Below are 16,317 nucleotides of genomic sequence, written 5' to 3' on the forward strand. Positions count from 1 at the left end.
ACATTTATCGTAATCTGTGTTGAAATTGAAATCAATTAACTTTATGAATACAAAATTTAAAACAACTTTAAAGTGGCCACGGGCTTGCTTGGAAATGTGAAACTTACTTTACCATAATGTACTCATTTCAGAAAAAAGTTTTCAAACAAAGTATGGTCCTCATACCATCTTTCATTACACACTATCAAAGTATATGGAAGTAAAAATGCATTTAATTTTATATACATACAGTGCTTACTGATTAGGCCTATATGTCAATATTTTTATACAATTTAAACTTATACATAATTTCGTATTTATGAAATTGGACCAATGTATATCAGAACTTCATACGTTGTTATATAAAGCAGAATTTATTTTAGCACACTCTTTCGAATTGATGCCAGTGATATTTTATAATATTTTTTTTTGCAAGAAATGGTCTCTTTAGAGCAAACATTTCGTAAGATGCCCTAATTGATTGCCAAACTACAAATCTGGGTTCTGAATCGACTCAAACGAACAACCTTTAACTATACTTCAACCAAAAACTTTTAGTTATTTGAAGGCTAGCACTAAACACCAATTACTAGATATTTCTCAGTTTATAGGTCCTTAAAATGAAACCTTGGTGCTAAACTGGTAGTACTAAAAAAGGAAAAAATTGCAATGACCTAAATAATCATAATTTTAATACAACATAGGTATAAATGTATTTAAACAGGAAGAGATTTTTAAAATTTATTTCTAAAATCCGTGCCACATTGCAGCAGTGTTGGGGTCGATGTAATTTTGCTCTTTTCCAAAATCTATGAGGTCCTTTCTTGCCATGTGCATGTTTTCTGGGGGGTCAGCATCTGAAACAATATCATTTTATTACTGTTTAAAGATAGTACTTAAAGGAAAACAATCAAATTATAATTGTATATTCTCATAATTTGAATCATGTTCAGCTAAGTATTTAATAAAGTTGAATTCAAAAAAATATGTTGAGTAAAATTATACAAGGTAATAAAAATGTTAGCTTGGCAAATGTTATATAAACCAAATCTGCTAGTGAAACAAGCTAAAATTTAGCAGATATCTCCCTTTTTACTAAATATACCGTAAATTATCCAAAGTTGTAGCATTGACTATTGGATACTGAAATATCCCATCTATGGACCAGCTGTAGCCAATTTTCTTTTCTTTTAAAGGAAATAGTTGTGTGAGCCAGTCACAGAATGCGCTAGTGTCTATAATTATATTTTATACCTTATTTTTTTTGCTGACCAAGTTGATGGGTCATAACAGTTACATTTACATTTACATTTATTGTTGTCATGAGAGCCGAAGCCCCCTGACTGCATACCCGGTACCTATCCTTTAGGACATACCCGGGCCCCATGATGTAGGCCGAAGCTTACGCATCAACCTTTAGCACACCATGGGCGGATGACTTAAGGTCATCAGGCTCGCCGGCTGCCGAAGCAGACCCTTCGGAAAGAGGGTTGCCCCTCAATCCTAACCAGGGATTCCGGCTGCTTGTTTAAGCGTCACTCCACCTGGGTTCCACTAGGTCGGGACCTAGAGGTCCATGGTAGAGCGCCCAGACGCATTTAGTGCAAGCAACACTCGGGACCTATCTAATCCCTGACAGGCAGAACCCGCCATCGATAGCCAGGAGGAAGGGGACCATCAGCACGCTGACGGGGGGAACCCCAACCTCCCATTTACACCGCTGCCCGATCGAGGCCTTACCCATTGCTGGGAAACCAGAGATAACCAGAGCGATAGATCCCCAGATACCCCTGGCGGGCTCGGACCCAGCACCCGATCTACTTCGTTTGCCCGCCAGACCCAACATCACTGCCAGGCCATCAGGGTTTCCCAAAAGGAGGCAGGTATAGAAGTGGGACCCACCCGGATGAACCTATCCACCAGAGGTGGCGACACCCTTGACTCAATTGAGGTTCCGGGAAGAACCCCCCACACTCAAGATAACCATACCGTCCGTGCTCAGAGACAGGGATTGGTTTGCATAAGTACCTACAAACCGTTGCCCTCACACTGCGGAAAGTAACAGGTCATAACAGTTGCTATAACTCATCATAAGTCATTCCCTAAGTTTGACTTGGTAAAAAAGTTTGTGTATTTGACAGAATTTAGTTGTTTCGATCAGCGCAATCTGTATGTGGCTCACGTCAACTACGAAGATTTTGAAAAAAAAAATCTCGCTACAAATTTAACATGGGGATGGAATGTCTAGTTGTAGTCTTTGGTTAATTTCATACACAGACAAAGATTTAACTAACTAATCGCCAAAATGCTCTATTATTTACTAATTCATGTACATTGGTTTGATCATTCAGACTCTCCTTCTGAAAAAGAAAATATAACAAAATATCAAAAAAGAAGTATTTTTAAAATATCTGACTGTCAAGAAAAGCCAAAGAATCATAGTTACCTTTGTAGTCTCCGACCATAGCGACGTTTATACTCTTCCTGTCCAGTCCGCTATACCTCTTCCCCTTTAGCGCCGGAGGGGCGTACGTCGTCCACCCTCGCCCTTCATATATGTTGCCGTCTCCTCCAATCAAGAAACTGGAAACCATCTGGATTAATAATCATACTCCATTATTCTACTGTGTGTTGCCAGCATGTTAAAAATACTTAATACTTTCGTTTGTATTACTGTACTTTTCTTAATTATTATACCTAATCTTTGTCTACTTATACCTAATCTACACATGCTCACTTGTGCAGAACGCCATCAAAGTATGTTCACGCGTACACTACTCTATAAATACTCAATTGTACATTATGTCTGTCACTTTCTGCTCCTCCATGTGGCTGACCTGTAGATCCTTGATTATCTTGGTACAGTATGTTCTCTTGATATACTTACTTGTACATTATGTCTGTCATTTTCTGCTCCTCCATGTGGCTGACCTGAAGACCACTGATTATCTTGGTACAGTATGTCCTCTTGATATACTCACTTGTACATAATGTCCGTCATTGTCAGCTCCTCCATGTGGCTGGCCTGAAGACCATTGATTATCTTGGTACAGTATGTCCTCTTGATATACTCACTTGTACATAATGTCTGTCATTGTCTGCTCCTCCACGTGGTTGACCTGAAGACCACTGATTATCTTGGTACAGTATGTCCTCTTGATATACTCACTTGTACATTATGTCTGTCATTGTCAGCTCCTCCATGTGGCTAACCTGAAGACCATTGATTATCTTGGTACAGTATGTCTTCTTGATATACTCACTTGTACATTATGTCTGTCATTTTCTGCTCCTCCACGTGGCTGACCTGAAGACCATGGATTATCTTCGTACAGTATGTCCTTTTAATATACTCACTTGTACATTATGTCCGTCATTTTCTGCTCCTCCACGTGGCTGACCTGAAGACCATGGATTATCTTCGTACAGTATGTCCTTTTAATATACTCACTTGTACATTATGTCCGTCATTTTCTGCTCCTCCACGTGGCTGACCTGAAGACCATGGATTATCTTCGTACAGTATGTCCTTTCAATATACTCACTTGTACATTATGTCCGTCATTTTCTGCTCCTCCACGTGGCTGACCTGAAGACCATGGATTATCTTCGTACAGTATGTCCTTTTAATATACTCACTTGTACATTATGTCCGTCATTTTATGCTCCTCCACGTAGCTGACCTGAAGACCATGGATTATCTTCGTACAGTATGTCCTTTTAATATACTCACTTGTACATTATGTCTGTCATTTTCTGCTCCTCCATGTGGCTGAGCTGAAGGTCCTTGATTATCTTGGTACACTCCTCCTGTGTGGCGCATGTCGCAGTACCTGTGTAGGTACAGATTATGTTGGACACTGGAGTAGCTAGGGACTCCTGCTCCATAGGTTTGACTGCTCCCCAAACATCTCTAGCTATCATCCTCTCCATCGCTGATTCTTTGGTGGACTTCGCCGTTGGACTTGCATCTTCAGCCTGGGTAAATATTTAAAATATTATTCTTAAACTTTGTATGAATGGTTGTATAAGCTCTTAGGTTTATTTTATTTTTTTCTCGTGAGATTTTTATTTTTTTCGGTATTTTAATTAAGTTCTTGTATCAATTTTGCTTGGTCTGAGGCATCGCCAATGTGAGGAATTATCTATGTATTCAAAGAGTTATACGTATTTTTTTTTATTTCCTATGAATAAAATGGGTGTATCTGACGTTTTGTGTAACTATTCGAATGCCTGTGGCTCAAAGAATATTTCTGTTGATGTGTCAAATTAAATTGAATTTCCGATTATTTGATACAATTGCAGTTTTAATGTGATGGTTTCTTTTAGTAAACACTGTTATTTAAATACAGATTGAAAACCTAATTTCACTATGTATCATACTTTTACGGCCTACACTATGATAATTTTGTTCCTCTTGCAAAGTAATCTCCCATAAGAATCATAATCCATGTAGAGAATTATTATTGGGAAATTTATTTTACAAGTTTTTGTACTGACTCAAGGTATTTTTTTTTATTCTTGTTCTTTTGAATTTTACCATAGTAAAAATAAACAGTATTAACCTATGGATGAGTTATACGTATTTTTAAATATTTTTACGCTATACCCACAGTTAAAAAGTATCAATAAAAAGTTAAACAGAACTAATAGGCTACTCCATTCCCAAAGATAAATCGTCTACCAAAAGTGACAATGATCACTACTTTTTTGTTGAACATAAGAAAGGTATTTGACTTCCCATAATAACAGGAAACGATCTTGTGCTTGCTTGGTAACTACAATAATAACAGTTTATTTCTAAAAAATTGATTGATATTGTTAAAGACCCTGTTAAAAATCTTTGTTTTTCACAGGATTTTCTTAGTTTTTCTTACCTGAGTTTCTGCGTTTTCTTCTACCTTTGGCTCCTCATCCGCCATTTTGTTTTTATTATTTCAATTAGTCTCTAAAAACCAAGGAGAATGGATTTCTGAAAATAAAATAAATATTTTTAAGTTTAAAAGTAAGAACATTTGTCATATTAACATGCCTTAAGATTGGAAAACCGAAATTGAACGACAAAAAACACATTTTTGTTATTCAATAAGGAACTATCGAGCTTTCCTATTTTTTCTCAGTTTTCATTTGGTGTAACTGATTAATTGAGGATGTCATTAAAAGTAATTGGAGAAAGTACATCAGCTCCATCATTTATTGCTAGTTTACAAATTAACCTGCACCGGCAGGTAGTGGGTCTTTTACACCATACTCGATAAATTAGAACTGTTATTAAATAGCCTTTTATATAACTATTTTATAAATATAGATTTATTATAAACCAATAAAACCATGCCAACGAAACAATTACAGTTCATTTTTATCGTTAAACTTTTAATTACATTACTTAGGATTTTATATTTTATTGCTAGTTATAATAAAACTAATTAGAAAATGTAAGCTAAGTCGCAGAAACAACCCATGATGTAGATAATGATTTAAGACAAGTAAAATTTTAATGGTTTAATTCAATACGTATTTTTCAAATTTACGAAAGCTTTTGATTGTTCTGTGTAAGTTAAATGTAGGTTCAACTCCAAGCGGAATAGTGAACTATTTTTTGTGTTAACATTTTTATTTTCTTATTTTTGAGCTGCAATAACTTAATGTTGTGTAGATTTAAAATATATATTATAAACTTGGAGTTACATTATACTAAACTTTATTTCACTTACATATGCTAGTGTCCAGTATTAATACAAAGATAACTTTTCTACATACTTTGTATATCGTGATTAATGGTAACGTGATAACGAATCTTGAGATAGTCTCTGAAGTTTGATAAACCTTACATAATTGTCTACTTGACTTATTCAGTAAAGCTACAATACATAATTGAAACTACTACCAGACTTGTTGGAGTAAATATAACTATTTCGTAAACAAAACATGTGCGTGTCCTTAATCCAATAATATACAAATTGATATACCGTATTAATTAATCTTAAAAAATGTTCTGAGAAATCCATGAACGTGAGAGAAAAGAGTTATTAAAAAGAAACATTTGCACACACACGTTTGTCTTATTGAGAAATACTATATTAAATGTAAATCATAAATAAATGTAAATATATAAAGCTAGGATGGATTTGAAGTTTTGAGAAAACCTAATCTTTTTTTGTGACACTATCTTTTTTTAATATTCTCTGCGTTTCTGGCGAGGCACGGGCAGAACAAATAGTAGTTATCGTACACTGAATTTAAAATACATGGCATATGGTTGGAAATAATTTTAAACAAAAACCTTTATTAATACCATCTTACGTTAGTTCAATTAAAGTACTTTTTCCAAAAAATGTCATCAAAAATTCTCAAATCACCGAAATAAATTGAGAATTTTTGAAGGATGAAGGTAGGGAAATTAGTGAGTACTAAAACAGAACAAATTTAAGCTAAACATTTATTACTTGGTTCTTAACAAAAGCACAGTACAAAATTTAAGACTTTTTTAAGAGTATTTTTTAAAGTTGTTGGAACGGGTTTACACACAAACACAAATTAATACTATTGCAGAGGTAACGTATACGTAAAAAATATTCCTTTTTAAATCAGTTCAAACTTTCCACTGTAGTTCAGTCCAAATTTCGATTTCCCTATCGAAGATACCAACGTCTTTCCCGAGGAGAACAAACTGTCTTCTTGCCTTCACCATTTTCTCTGGAGGACAAATTTCTAGCTCTAAAAATAAACAAAAGGTATCTATTAGCTAAGGATCTTGACACTACACTACACTCCACAATTGTTTAATCACATTCAAGAATAATCAATTTAAAATTGAACGACAATAATAAGTTTGCCCTCAATTTAAAACAGACAATAACTTGTTTTATTGGTTAAACTCATTAACGATAGAAACCAATTTGGGACCGACTATTCCAACTGAAGGACTATACTAATTGTGAGTTGAATACCTACCTGATGAGGAAAAGTCTCCAATAAGTCCTATTATGAAGCTGATGTCGTCTTCGTACTCTTCTGCGAATGTTTCTGGCAAGGCAATCTTCGCTCTCCATCCTCTTCCTTCATACACTCTCCCATCGCCTCCCACCATGAAACTGTAACATATAATTGTCCAGATGAATTAGAAGTGATCGAGAACAATTTTATTTTTAAGATTTTTCGCTTGTATAATGTAAGAAGTGTGGTGAGTCTGAAGAGGCATCTGCTCTTCTGCAAAAAAATAGAGTGAGAGTGAAAATCACTTCTGGCTTTATGGTGGGACAGACAGCCACTAAAGGAAAATATCAGGAACAGAATACTGAACCTTATGTAGTACCTGAAGTTCAATATGGCTTGTGAAGCGCGATACGGGGTGTGCAACAATCTCACAATATGGTTGGCATGATTATAAACACGGCCTATCTCTACTCATTTGATCAATCAAACAAAATATTTCCAGTGAAGTGGCCACCTATGGGATAAGATCACAATCCTTGCAGCTCAAGTCATGGCATATCCAATAATTATGTTTTATCATAGAGCAGCAATAAACCAAAATCACCGTTTTAGGCAACAGCATGCTTTTGATATAATATAGCCGTTTCAGAGTTATAACAGCGCTCAGAGTTGCGATAGTTAGGGTCTCCTTCATAGGTGGTTTTCCATTGTATTTTTGCGCTATCGTCAGCTCCGAAGGGGAGGGGAATGCTCTGACACAACAACCGAAGTGTGAGACTAAAAAGGTTAAGCGTGCTGTCAATAGGTATATATAAAAGTGGTGCATGTAAATTGTACCAGTAATTTCTGGAACACTGACGAACATAGTTCCACAAAAAGAACAGCTTGTTAGACAGCTGCTTGCCTGGAAGATGTATTACTTCAACGCTTTTGAAAATACGGCCTGTATTGAACGACGCCATATCTTGCCATGGCGAGACAAAAGTGGCAACACCGCTGTCGCGACATAACCTCACTTTTGACATGTGCTCAACTGACAGACAACAGACGACCCAGAGTTCAACTAATGAATCAAATCCCATTCAAGTTCAAGTTCAAATCAGTTCAAACAACTGACAGTCGTCTGTTGTCTGTCAGTTGAGCACATGTCAAAAGCGAGGTTATGTCGCGACATACAAGTAGGGTAGGCCTACCAAAGTTTATGTTTTCATCTTTTATGTTGTGTAAAATGTGTTGTAAAAAGTTGACAAGAACCAGAATGTTCGCATATTTACAATGAATTGACCTATAGAAGAATGTGCTGATGATGGCTTTATAAAGCCGAAACAGCTGTACACTGAGTACAAAAACTGGATTGCTTCAAGACGGTAAGTCTTATATATTATATTATAAACAATACCTTCAAGTCCTCTTCCACTTACTTGTAAGGTAGGTCGCTCTGTCCTCCCTCGTATATGGTTTGTTCCTGATGTTGTTGAAGGACCAAGCTACACTGCTCCAATGTCTTACACTGGCTTGTCCCGGTGTCCACGACCACTATGCGGCTTGGAGGGCAATCCCTGAACACTGGAGGCTTCACAGGATCCATCGCTCCCCATCGCTTCCTCTTCACATAAGGCTCCGGCTCCACTAGCTGCAAGCCTACCTCCTCCAACACGCAGTCTGGGACCTCCTTCGTGGTGATGAGTTCCGTTCCATGAGGTGGGTCAGGGTCGCCTGGACTGCAGGTTTTGTTAAAATATTATGTTTTAGTTAAAAGATCATGTAAGTATAGCATATCCCTTTAACATAAGCTTGCAAAACTCAAGAAGTTCTACTGTCCAAAATGTGTACACGACATAACACGATGCGCAAGCAATTATAGGCCTACTAGATCCTGGTCTCTATATATTTTTGATTAATACAAAAAAGCAACGTCAAATTCATCAAACACATATTTAAGTTTATTGAAACACTGGGATATTTAAAGTTCCTTAAAGATATTTTTAATCCTCTGGGATCCTGGGTCTAAAGGTTAATTAAACGTTTGACCAATTTATATGATGTGTTTGTTCACTGATGAAATGTCAGTTTGAGAAGTTTTCTAAAAAATATAAATATCGTCCGAGAGAGAGAGAGTTGTAAATGTCGAAAAGTTTTAAAACATCTTCGTTTTTATGTTTAATTAATCAAATTTCACTGAACATATTTATTCTAAATGCTTACAAATATGGTATATTATAGGTGTTCACAAGATCAGAACATTTACTAAAAGTAGCAATTTATGATCTGCGTTTAGCTTCATTAAAACCTACAGCTTAGCTATTTAAAAATAGGTTTTCCATTGTTTACTATACTATTTAATAGTTTTATAACCATTATTATTTAGTTACCATTTCGTCATATCTGTCATGTTGTTGACCTACGGCATGTTCCCTTTATGTTAACGACACTTTGGCCTAAAACATTGATAAGAGAAAAAACACAACGAAAATCACCAAGATCAACATATTTTGGATCAATTATCTTGGTCTTAGTTCTTTACGTCAAGCACTGTTTGAAGTGAAGACGTCTGTTTCATTAGATAATTTTTATCTACACAAAGTGTGAAAAGTGATTTATTTATTAAGTGTAATAAATCTTACAACGAAGAGTTTGTTTACAAACTTAGACGCAAACAACTTCGAATGTAAAGAAAACGAAGTGGTGACGTCATTTTTAACAGGGAAGTGATAAAATTTTTAAATGGAGCAATGACGTCACTAAATGTTTCAAACAGCTGTCAAAAAGCTATTGATGGACGGAACCACACAACAAAGTAGTTTTTAGTTAAATGCTAGAAATCGAGGTAAGTTTCGTTAGCTTTTACTCGTACAACAGCTTACTCATAATAATTTGTATGCGTTTGTGTGGCTTTAAGAAAACTCATTTACTAAAGAGTTCAACTCAAGTTGTTCTAAAGTTTGAGTACTGCACATCACATATAAGTTTGTTTTGATTAAAAGCATAGGACTTTAGTTATCTATATAATTAATACGCTACATGAAACTTTGTCGGTTGAACTCCTCCGCCATTTCTTAACCGATTTTATCCATTGACGTCTCATTGGAAAGAGCGTGTCGCGTACATTTGCAAACTGGCCTTACATTTTTGAAAAAAGTCCCTTGGGCTCTGCCCCAGTGGCTGTTAAAGTTCCTATGTTATCCTTATGAAGAACATAATTGTTTACATTTTGATCAGCTGTAGGCCTATAATTTAATTGCTGTTATTTATTTTTCAATTCAAAGTCTTTTAAACTCATCGGAAATTATGATTAGTCCGGGTAAAATACACTATGAGGTGGGCAAAATTGCTTTAAGCAAATTTAAGCCATATTTTCAAATTATACATACAGGACAATATATAAACAAAAATCCGACAAAATCCGAGCATGGTAACACTGAGAAATTTGGGGTTTTGTAACATAACAAAATGCAATATTTTACAATAGACAAATACAGTAGTGTATTCCCCACATATTCCCCATATATAAAGCAGCTATTTATTTCTTGTAAGTAGGCAGTAAAATGGTTGGCAGATTTTTTTAGATCCCTTTATATGCTAATAATAATATTCCTCCAAATTTTTATATATAAATATATATGTATATATATATATATATATATATATAAATTGCAAGTTGCTGAAATTTGTCTATTTGATCTCCGCCTCTCTCACATTTTCCTTTCCCTCCCTAGTCATGTACTTGTGCATATAAAGCAGTGGAAATTACACAGCTGATTAACACCCACTGTATTTAACAGCTGATTGTTATTGTTTAACAATAACATATTTAGTGTGTTTACAAATATTACGTATTTCAATGTTGTTGATATAAAAAGTGCTTTACTTTTTTGATATACGAATAATAAGTATTTTTAACGTTATGTTTTGGACATTTGTTTAGTTTTAGTATAGTAATAAATTAAAATTACCACAATTGTGTCATTTGTAATGGTTTGTACCAATGAATTATACTATTTCATTGGCAAAACTGCCAAATATCGTTGTATGTTTCATAACCTAAAGAAAATATCATCATGGAAGTCTTATCAGGTCAGTGTGCTATATGTAAGAAGTCTGATACCAATGATACCCTCATAGTTTTAAGCCCAAAAGGTGCTGAAGGAATTAACAATGCAAGTAAACTACGCCAAGATGTTATAATTGTAGCAGATGGGTTTAAAGTACACTCAACGTGCCGAAAACGGTACACGGACAAAAAAGATATTTCTATCCTCCAGAAGCAAAGAAACGATTCCCCAGTTAAAAAAAGAAGCATTCGGTCAACTGATGTTTCATTCAGGAGCAACCTAGACTGTTTATTATGTGGTACATTTGTACACTTCAATGATAAGTACGGGCGAAATGGCGAAGGCATTCGAGTACAAACAGACACCTTTGCACACTCGATTATGGCATGTTGTAAGCAACGACAAGATGAATGGTCACATATCGTCAGAGGACGACTGGAATATCTTGGACTTGACCTGCAAGCTGCAGAATGTGTGTACCATAATTCGTGTAGTGTTAATTTTCGCACTGGCAATCTCATCCCTAAGCTATATGCATGTAATGAAAATCCATCCGTAAAAAAACGAAGGAGTGGTCGACCAGAAAATGAACTTCAAAAAGATGCATTCCTACAAATATGTGCTCACTTAGAATCACATAATGACGAACAGGTGACAGTTGGAGATCTCGTGTCATTAATGGAGGGGTTTCTGCAGGGAACAGAACTTAATGCGTATGACAGAAGATACATGAAGCGTCAACTACTTGAACACTATGGAGACAATATAGTAATATCTGGACAGAGTGGAAAAGTTGATGTTATCACCTTGCGAGAAACAGCTAATACGATTCTTCATTCGTATTATTCAATGCCAAAAGAATCAGAGGATGCACAGAAAATGTGGATCATAGATACAGCAGCCAGGCTAATACAAAGTGATATAAAATCACATTCATCAGGGGAAATTTATACATACCCATCCTGCGAAGAACTAGAGCTTCAGCAAGCTCTTCAGTACCTTCCTCTTAGCTTGAGAATGTTGTTGACTAAACTCTTCTCTGGAAAAGACACTGAAACACGTGTTGCCTCAATAGGACAGTGTATAATGCAGGCTGTGAGACCCAGAGCTTTACTTCCTCCTCTTCAGATAGGCTTAGCAATACAAATGCATTACCACTTCCGTTCAAAGCACCTTGTTGAGACACTACATAATCTTGGATTCTGTTCTTCATATTCTGAGGTTAAGAAATTTGAAAGGAATGCAGCTACTGTAGCCAGCGAGAACCTAGTGGAAGCTGATAAGGGAGGTGTCCTACTTCTTGCTGCTGATAACCTTGATTGTACATGCCTTAGGGGATGCCGATGTAGATATTGTTAAAGAGGCAGTGTCGTCTTCTGAAAACATGAATACTACGGTAATAGGCGAAGATACAGATTTATTGTTGTTGCTCTTGCATTATTTCAAACACTCCCCCTTTTCCCTAGTTTTCCGCAGTGATGTAAACAGGAAAGCAAAGACATTCAATTCCTATAACATTAATCTAATCCGGCAAGGCCTTGGACCTGAAATATGTGAGCACTTATTGTTTTTGCATGCGTTCACAGGATGTGATACCACTTCACGTATCCATAGTGTCGGAAAGACAAGTGCATTTCAAAAACTGCTAAACGATAAAGATCTGCGAGAAACGGCCAGCGTGTTCTGTGCTACACATCAACATCAAGATAAAATAGCAGAAGCTGGACAAAGAGCAATGTTAATACTATGCGGTGGGAAACCTGACGAAGAGCTAGTAACTCTCCGCCACCGCATGCTCTGTGACAAGGTATTTGTAGCAAAAGGCTTCATCAAGCCAGAACGATTACCTCCTACAAAATCTGCTACAAAATACCATTCACTTCGTGTGTATTATCAAGTTCATGTGTGGAAATCAGATAGTGACGCTGCAAATCCACAAGACTGGGGATGGTTGGAGAAAAATAATGAGTATTACCCTCTAATGTGCGACTTGCCACCAGCTCCCGCCTCTTTACTTTCAAAGGTACGATGTAATTGTGCCTCTGGTTGTGTAACAACACGCTGCAGTTGCCGGAAGAATGGTTTACCCTGTACAAGAGCTTGTGGACACTGCCAGCAGGCCGGCTGTGAGAATTAAATGGACATTGAGAAGGATAAAGACGTTGACAACAACTCAGACCTAGAGTGATGTAATGCCTTAACATTAATTTATAACTAATCTTCTTTGTATTTTTTTTCTTTGATATCTATGTACATTAAGTAATAAACATTATCACTATATCATTTGAGTGTTTGTGCATTATTCTTTTCTATTAACACATTTTATTGACACCAAAGGGACAAGAGTGAGGGAAAGCAATTTCCATGTAAATTGATGACCAATAGCTCAAATAAAAGCCGTTACATCACTGGACATTTTGAGACCAGAACGAACTGGAAGCCTCATTTAGAACTGGAGATTTAAGAAAAATAATCTTAAAAAATGTTCAAAATACGAAACGTCCATAAGAAATGTATAGGGTAGAATTTTTATTTTAGTATATCTTTAGAACGAATAAAGATATTAAAAAACGGATTTCGGCATTGTGATCTGCGTGAAAATCTACTTTATTATGATGTGTCACAACACTATCTTTACATTTAAGAAATTATATTTATATCCAATATGGCGGATCCAAGATGGCGGCCAAAAACGATTACACTGTCAAAATAAAGTACCAATCACCCAAAAAATATATGCGGTGGTCCCAAGTCAATATCTCGAAAAATGTGGATTAAAAATGCAGTGGGGTGTCTTTTTTTGAAAATATTCCAATATTGGGAAAAGCCGCCATTTTAAATCGTGATTTTGGAGGTTTTCCCATGGCCGGATTTTGTCGGATTTTGGTAGAGACCTCCCCTAATATGTAATGACAAGAATTCTACTTTGATTGGCTTTAAAGCAATTTTTCCCAGGTTAGGTATATATTTTTCGTATTTTACCTGGACTATGATGACTTTTATTTGTTTTTAAATAACTAGGCTACTTTACTTCTTTGCAATTGCTCGGTTTCGAGCAACGTGTTTACTAGTTATCTATTAACAATGAAAAACATACCAAAGACTAGATGCAGATTGTTAAATAAGATTGAAACAAATTGCAAACCAAAATATCTTTAAAGCCCCCATAAAGTGTCTTTTTTATAAATACCAAAAGGAATGGTAACTTAAAAGTTATTATTTAATTATGTATATCATAGTATGTTGTAGTACACTGAGCTTCAATTATATTCTATAGAAGCTCAATAAAATATAATACTGTATACTTAAGTAATTAGGCCTACTAGAAAAAGCTGGTCCGCATGAATAGCATGTCTAATTCAGTGTCTAAACTCAAAAGAAAAATAATCGTAGATAGCTAAACCCAGCTACGTTTTAAAATACAAAAACGTATGCAATCAATCGGTTGAAGTATTTAAGGACCACCTTTTAGTTAGATGTGTAATTTTTTACATGATGAATGTTCTATAGAAGAAGTCATACATTTTGTCAGATATGGAGGTAGTGAGCCGTGCTCAGTGGAGGGCGAGGTGCCCAAAGTCATCAACATATCTAGAACTACCAGTTTCTAGAGTGTTCTATGCACACACCAACACCTCTCCTTGCTCATGCCCAGATACCTGTGCCGATGAGTGTAGAAGACTTCAGAATCAGCATCGTATTGTGCTGCAGGACATACGCTTCAAGTTGGTAGTGTTTTTATTGACAAGTCAACAAATAGTCACCGTTTACGCATTTTGTACTTGCTTAAGAACTCCCAAGTTAGTATTTTGTACCATAAATTATCTGCCTCCAATTCTTCAAATCCTGTTCATCTGATTAATCGTCTGTTAACATTCTCATATTAGCTTAATCTTGTCACCTCGTTCTTATAAATACATGGAATCTTCTTCCATCCGCCGTATTCCCTCTACATTATTTGCTTTTCATAAGTTCACCACTTCTTATAATCACAAGCCCAGTACTTCTAAAAGTATACTTTTTGCTTCAACAACTACATGGTGTCTGAAATGTATCTCTTATTTTCCTATTATGTTTAATTATACGCCATTTAATAAATACCAGAATTAGAATTCTCCTTCTCACTCTAAGGAATTTTCTAACCGTACTTCATTCTGTCAGTTTCTTAGTTGGCGGTGACGGGTTAGTCTATGAGGGAAGAGGTTGGGAATCGTGCCCAAGCTTAGACCACGGATATGCAGATTTCGAAGAATACAGTATATACATTGGTTGTATTGGAAAACAAACAAGTACGTATATATTCTGTAAATGTACATACAAAAACATAGTTACAGTATAGTCCTCCTATCATACAGGGCCGCAGCGTTGGTGTGTGGCAACGTTAAGGTCGGCCTATTGCCATTGTAATAACGTTAATAATAACAAACGTGAAAACATAAACATGGCGTGAAGCAATAGTGTGGCCTTGCGTGGAGGCTCCATTAAGAATCTAAGCAACAGCTGTTTCAGTTGGCCGGCATTGCGGTGTTGCCAATTGTCTCGCCGCGGCCTTGTATTAAATGTTTTTTTATCTGTGTGACAAACATATTTTACAAAGAACCTCTATCGATCTTTATTCAACCTCTAGTTGTACATCAACATCTTACAGGAGGTCAGGATAAGGAAGAAAACAAATATGTAGTAATATAGTGGCTTCTGAAAAAATCAGACACTAACATTATGTTCACAAAATAGTGGTGAGCGAAGTAAAATTTAAGTAGTTTTAAATAATTAAGATAGCTTTTTACGAGGTTAAAACTGCTCCTTTGATTATTAGACTTTCAAGTAGTAACTTAATCTAAATAAAAAAAAATAAAAAAAATAAAAAAAAAACAGCTGGTCTTGGTCAGCATATCATGTTATCCTGTGAAGTTAGGTTTTATCTACTCTTAACTCTGCATTTATTACTGAGCTTAAATATTTTATGTTTATGTGGTTTAGTCTAGAATACTGTAACTAATTGAGTACAAAATGACGATTGAGTCAACTTTTCGTTGGATTCAGGGATGTAGATACCTCAATAGACCTTAATTTTTGCCAGAATTTCCTCACCAGAAATGTGTTAACAGCTTTTAACAACGATGAGCTCTTCTTCGTTCTTCAGGAGTTTGTAAATATGGCTGTAGGAATGAAGTACATCACTGAAGATTACAATTTGGAATTCATCGAAACATAGAAGATGTTATCAATTTTAATATTGTATATATAGATAGATAATATATATAGATATATATAGATAGATTTAATGTATTAGGCATGTTGTATAATAGTGTAAATTGTATAATTATTATCAATTATAACATATTTATTG

General features: G+C 35.6%; 3 protein-coding genes across 3 annotated transcripts; 1 reads left to right on the forward strand and 2 right to left on the reverse strand.

The window, feature by feature from the left end:
• Positions 1-689: 689 nt before the first annotated feature.
• LOC128987864 (peptidoglycan-recognition protein LF-like) lies at positions 690-5,776 on the reverse strand. The gene is made up of 5 exons (XM_054408923.1): positions 5,694-5,776; positions 4,857-4,951; positions 3,713-3,957; positions 2,426-2,562; positions 690-836 (listed from the first exon to the last, which is right to left on the reverse strand). The coding sequence occupies exons 2-5, from the start codon at positions 4,899-4,901 to the stop codon at positions 727-729; spliced, it is 537 nt and encodes a 178-aa protein (XP_054264898.1). The 5' UTR covers positions 4,902-4,951; positions 5,694-5,776; the 3' UTR covers positions 690-726.
• A 795-nt stretch (positions 5,777-6,571) lies between these two features.
• On the reverse strand, positions 6,572-9,430 carry LOC128984908 (peptidoglycan-recognition protein 1-like). Its single transcript, XM_054404277.1, has 4 exons — positions 9,288-9,430; positions 8,337-8,636; positions 6,934-7,073; positions 6,572-6,696 (listed from the first exon to the last, which is right to left on the reverse strand). The coding sequence occupies exons 1-4, from the start codon at positions 9,305-9,307 to the stop codon at positions 6,572-6,574; spliced, it is 585 nt and encodes a 194-aa protein (XP_054260252.1). The 5' UTR covers positions 9,308-9,430.
• Positions 9,431-9,670: 240 nt separating this feature from the next.
• LOC128984909 (peptidoglycan recognition protein 1-like) lies at positions 9,671-16,182 on the forward strand. Its single transcript, XM_054404278.1, has 4 exons — positions 9,671-9,742; positions 14,500-14,692; positions 15,129-15,256; positions 16,076-16,182. The coding sequence occupies exons 2-4, from the start codon at positions 14,502-14,504 to the stop codon at positions 16,180-16,182; spliced, it is 426 nt and encodes a 141-aa protein (XP_054260253.1). The 5' UTR covers positions 9,671-9,742; positions 14,500-14,501.
• Positions 16,183-16,317: the final 135 nt, after the last annotated feature.

The sequence above is a fragment of the Macrosteles quadrilineatus genome, unplaced genomic scaffold (genome assembly GCF_028750875.1).
Source record: "Macrosteles quadrilineatus isolate MER2022 unplaced genomic scaffold, UCM_ALF_1.0 Scaffold_2__2_contigs__length_208266976, whole genome shotgun sequence".
Lineage (NCBI taxonomy): Eukaryota > Metazoa > Arthropoda > Insecta > Hemiptera > Cicadellidae > Macrosteles > Macrosteles quadrilineatus.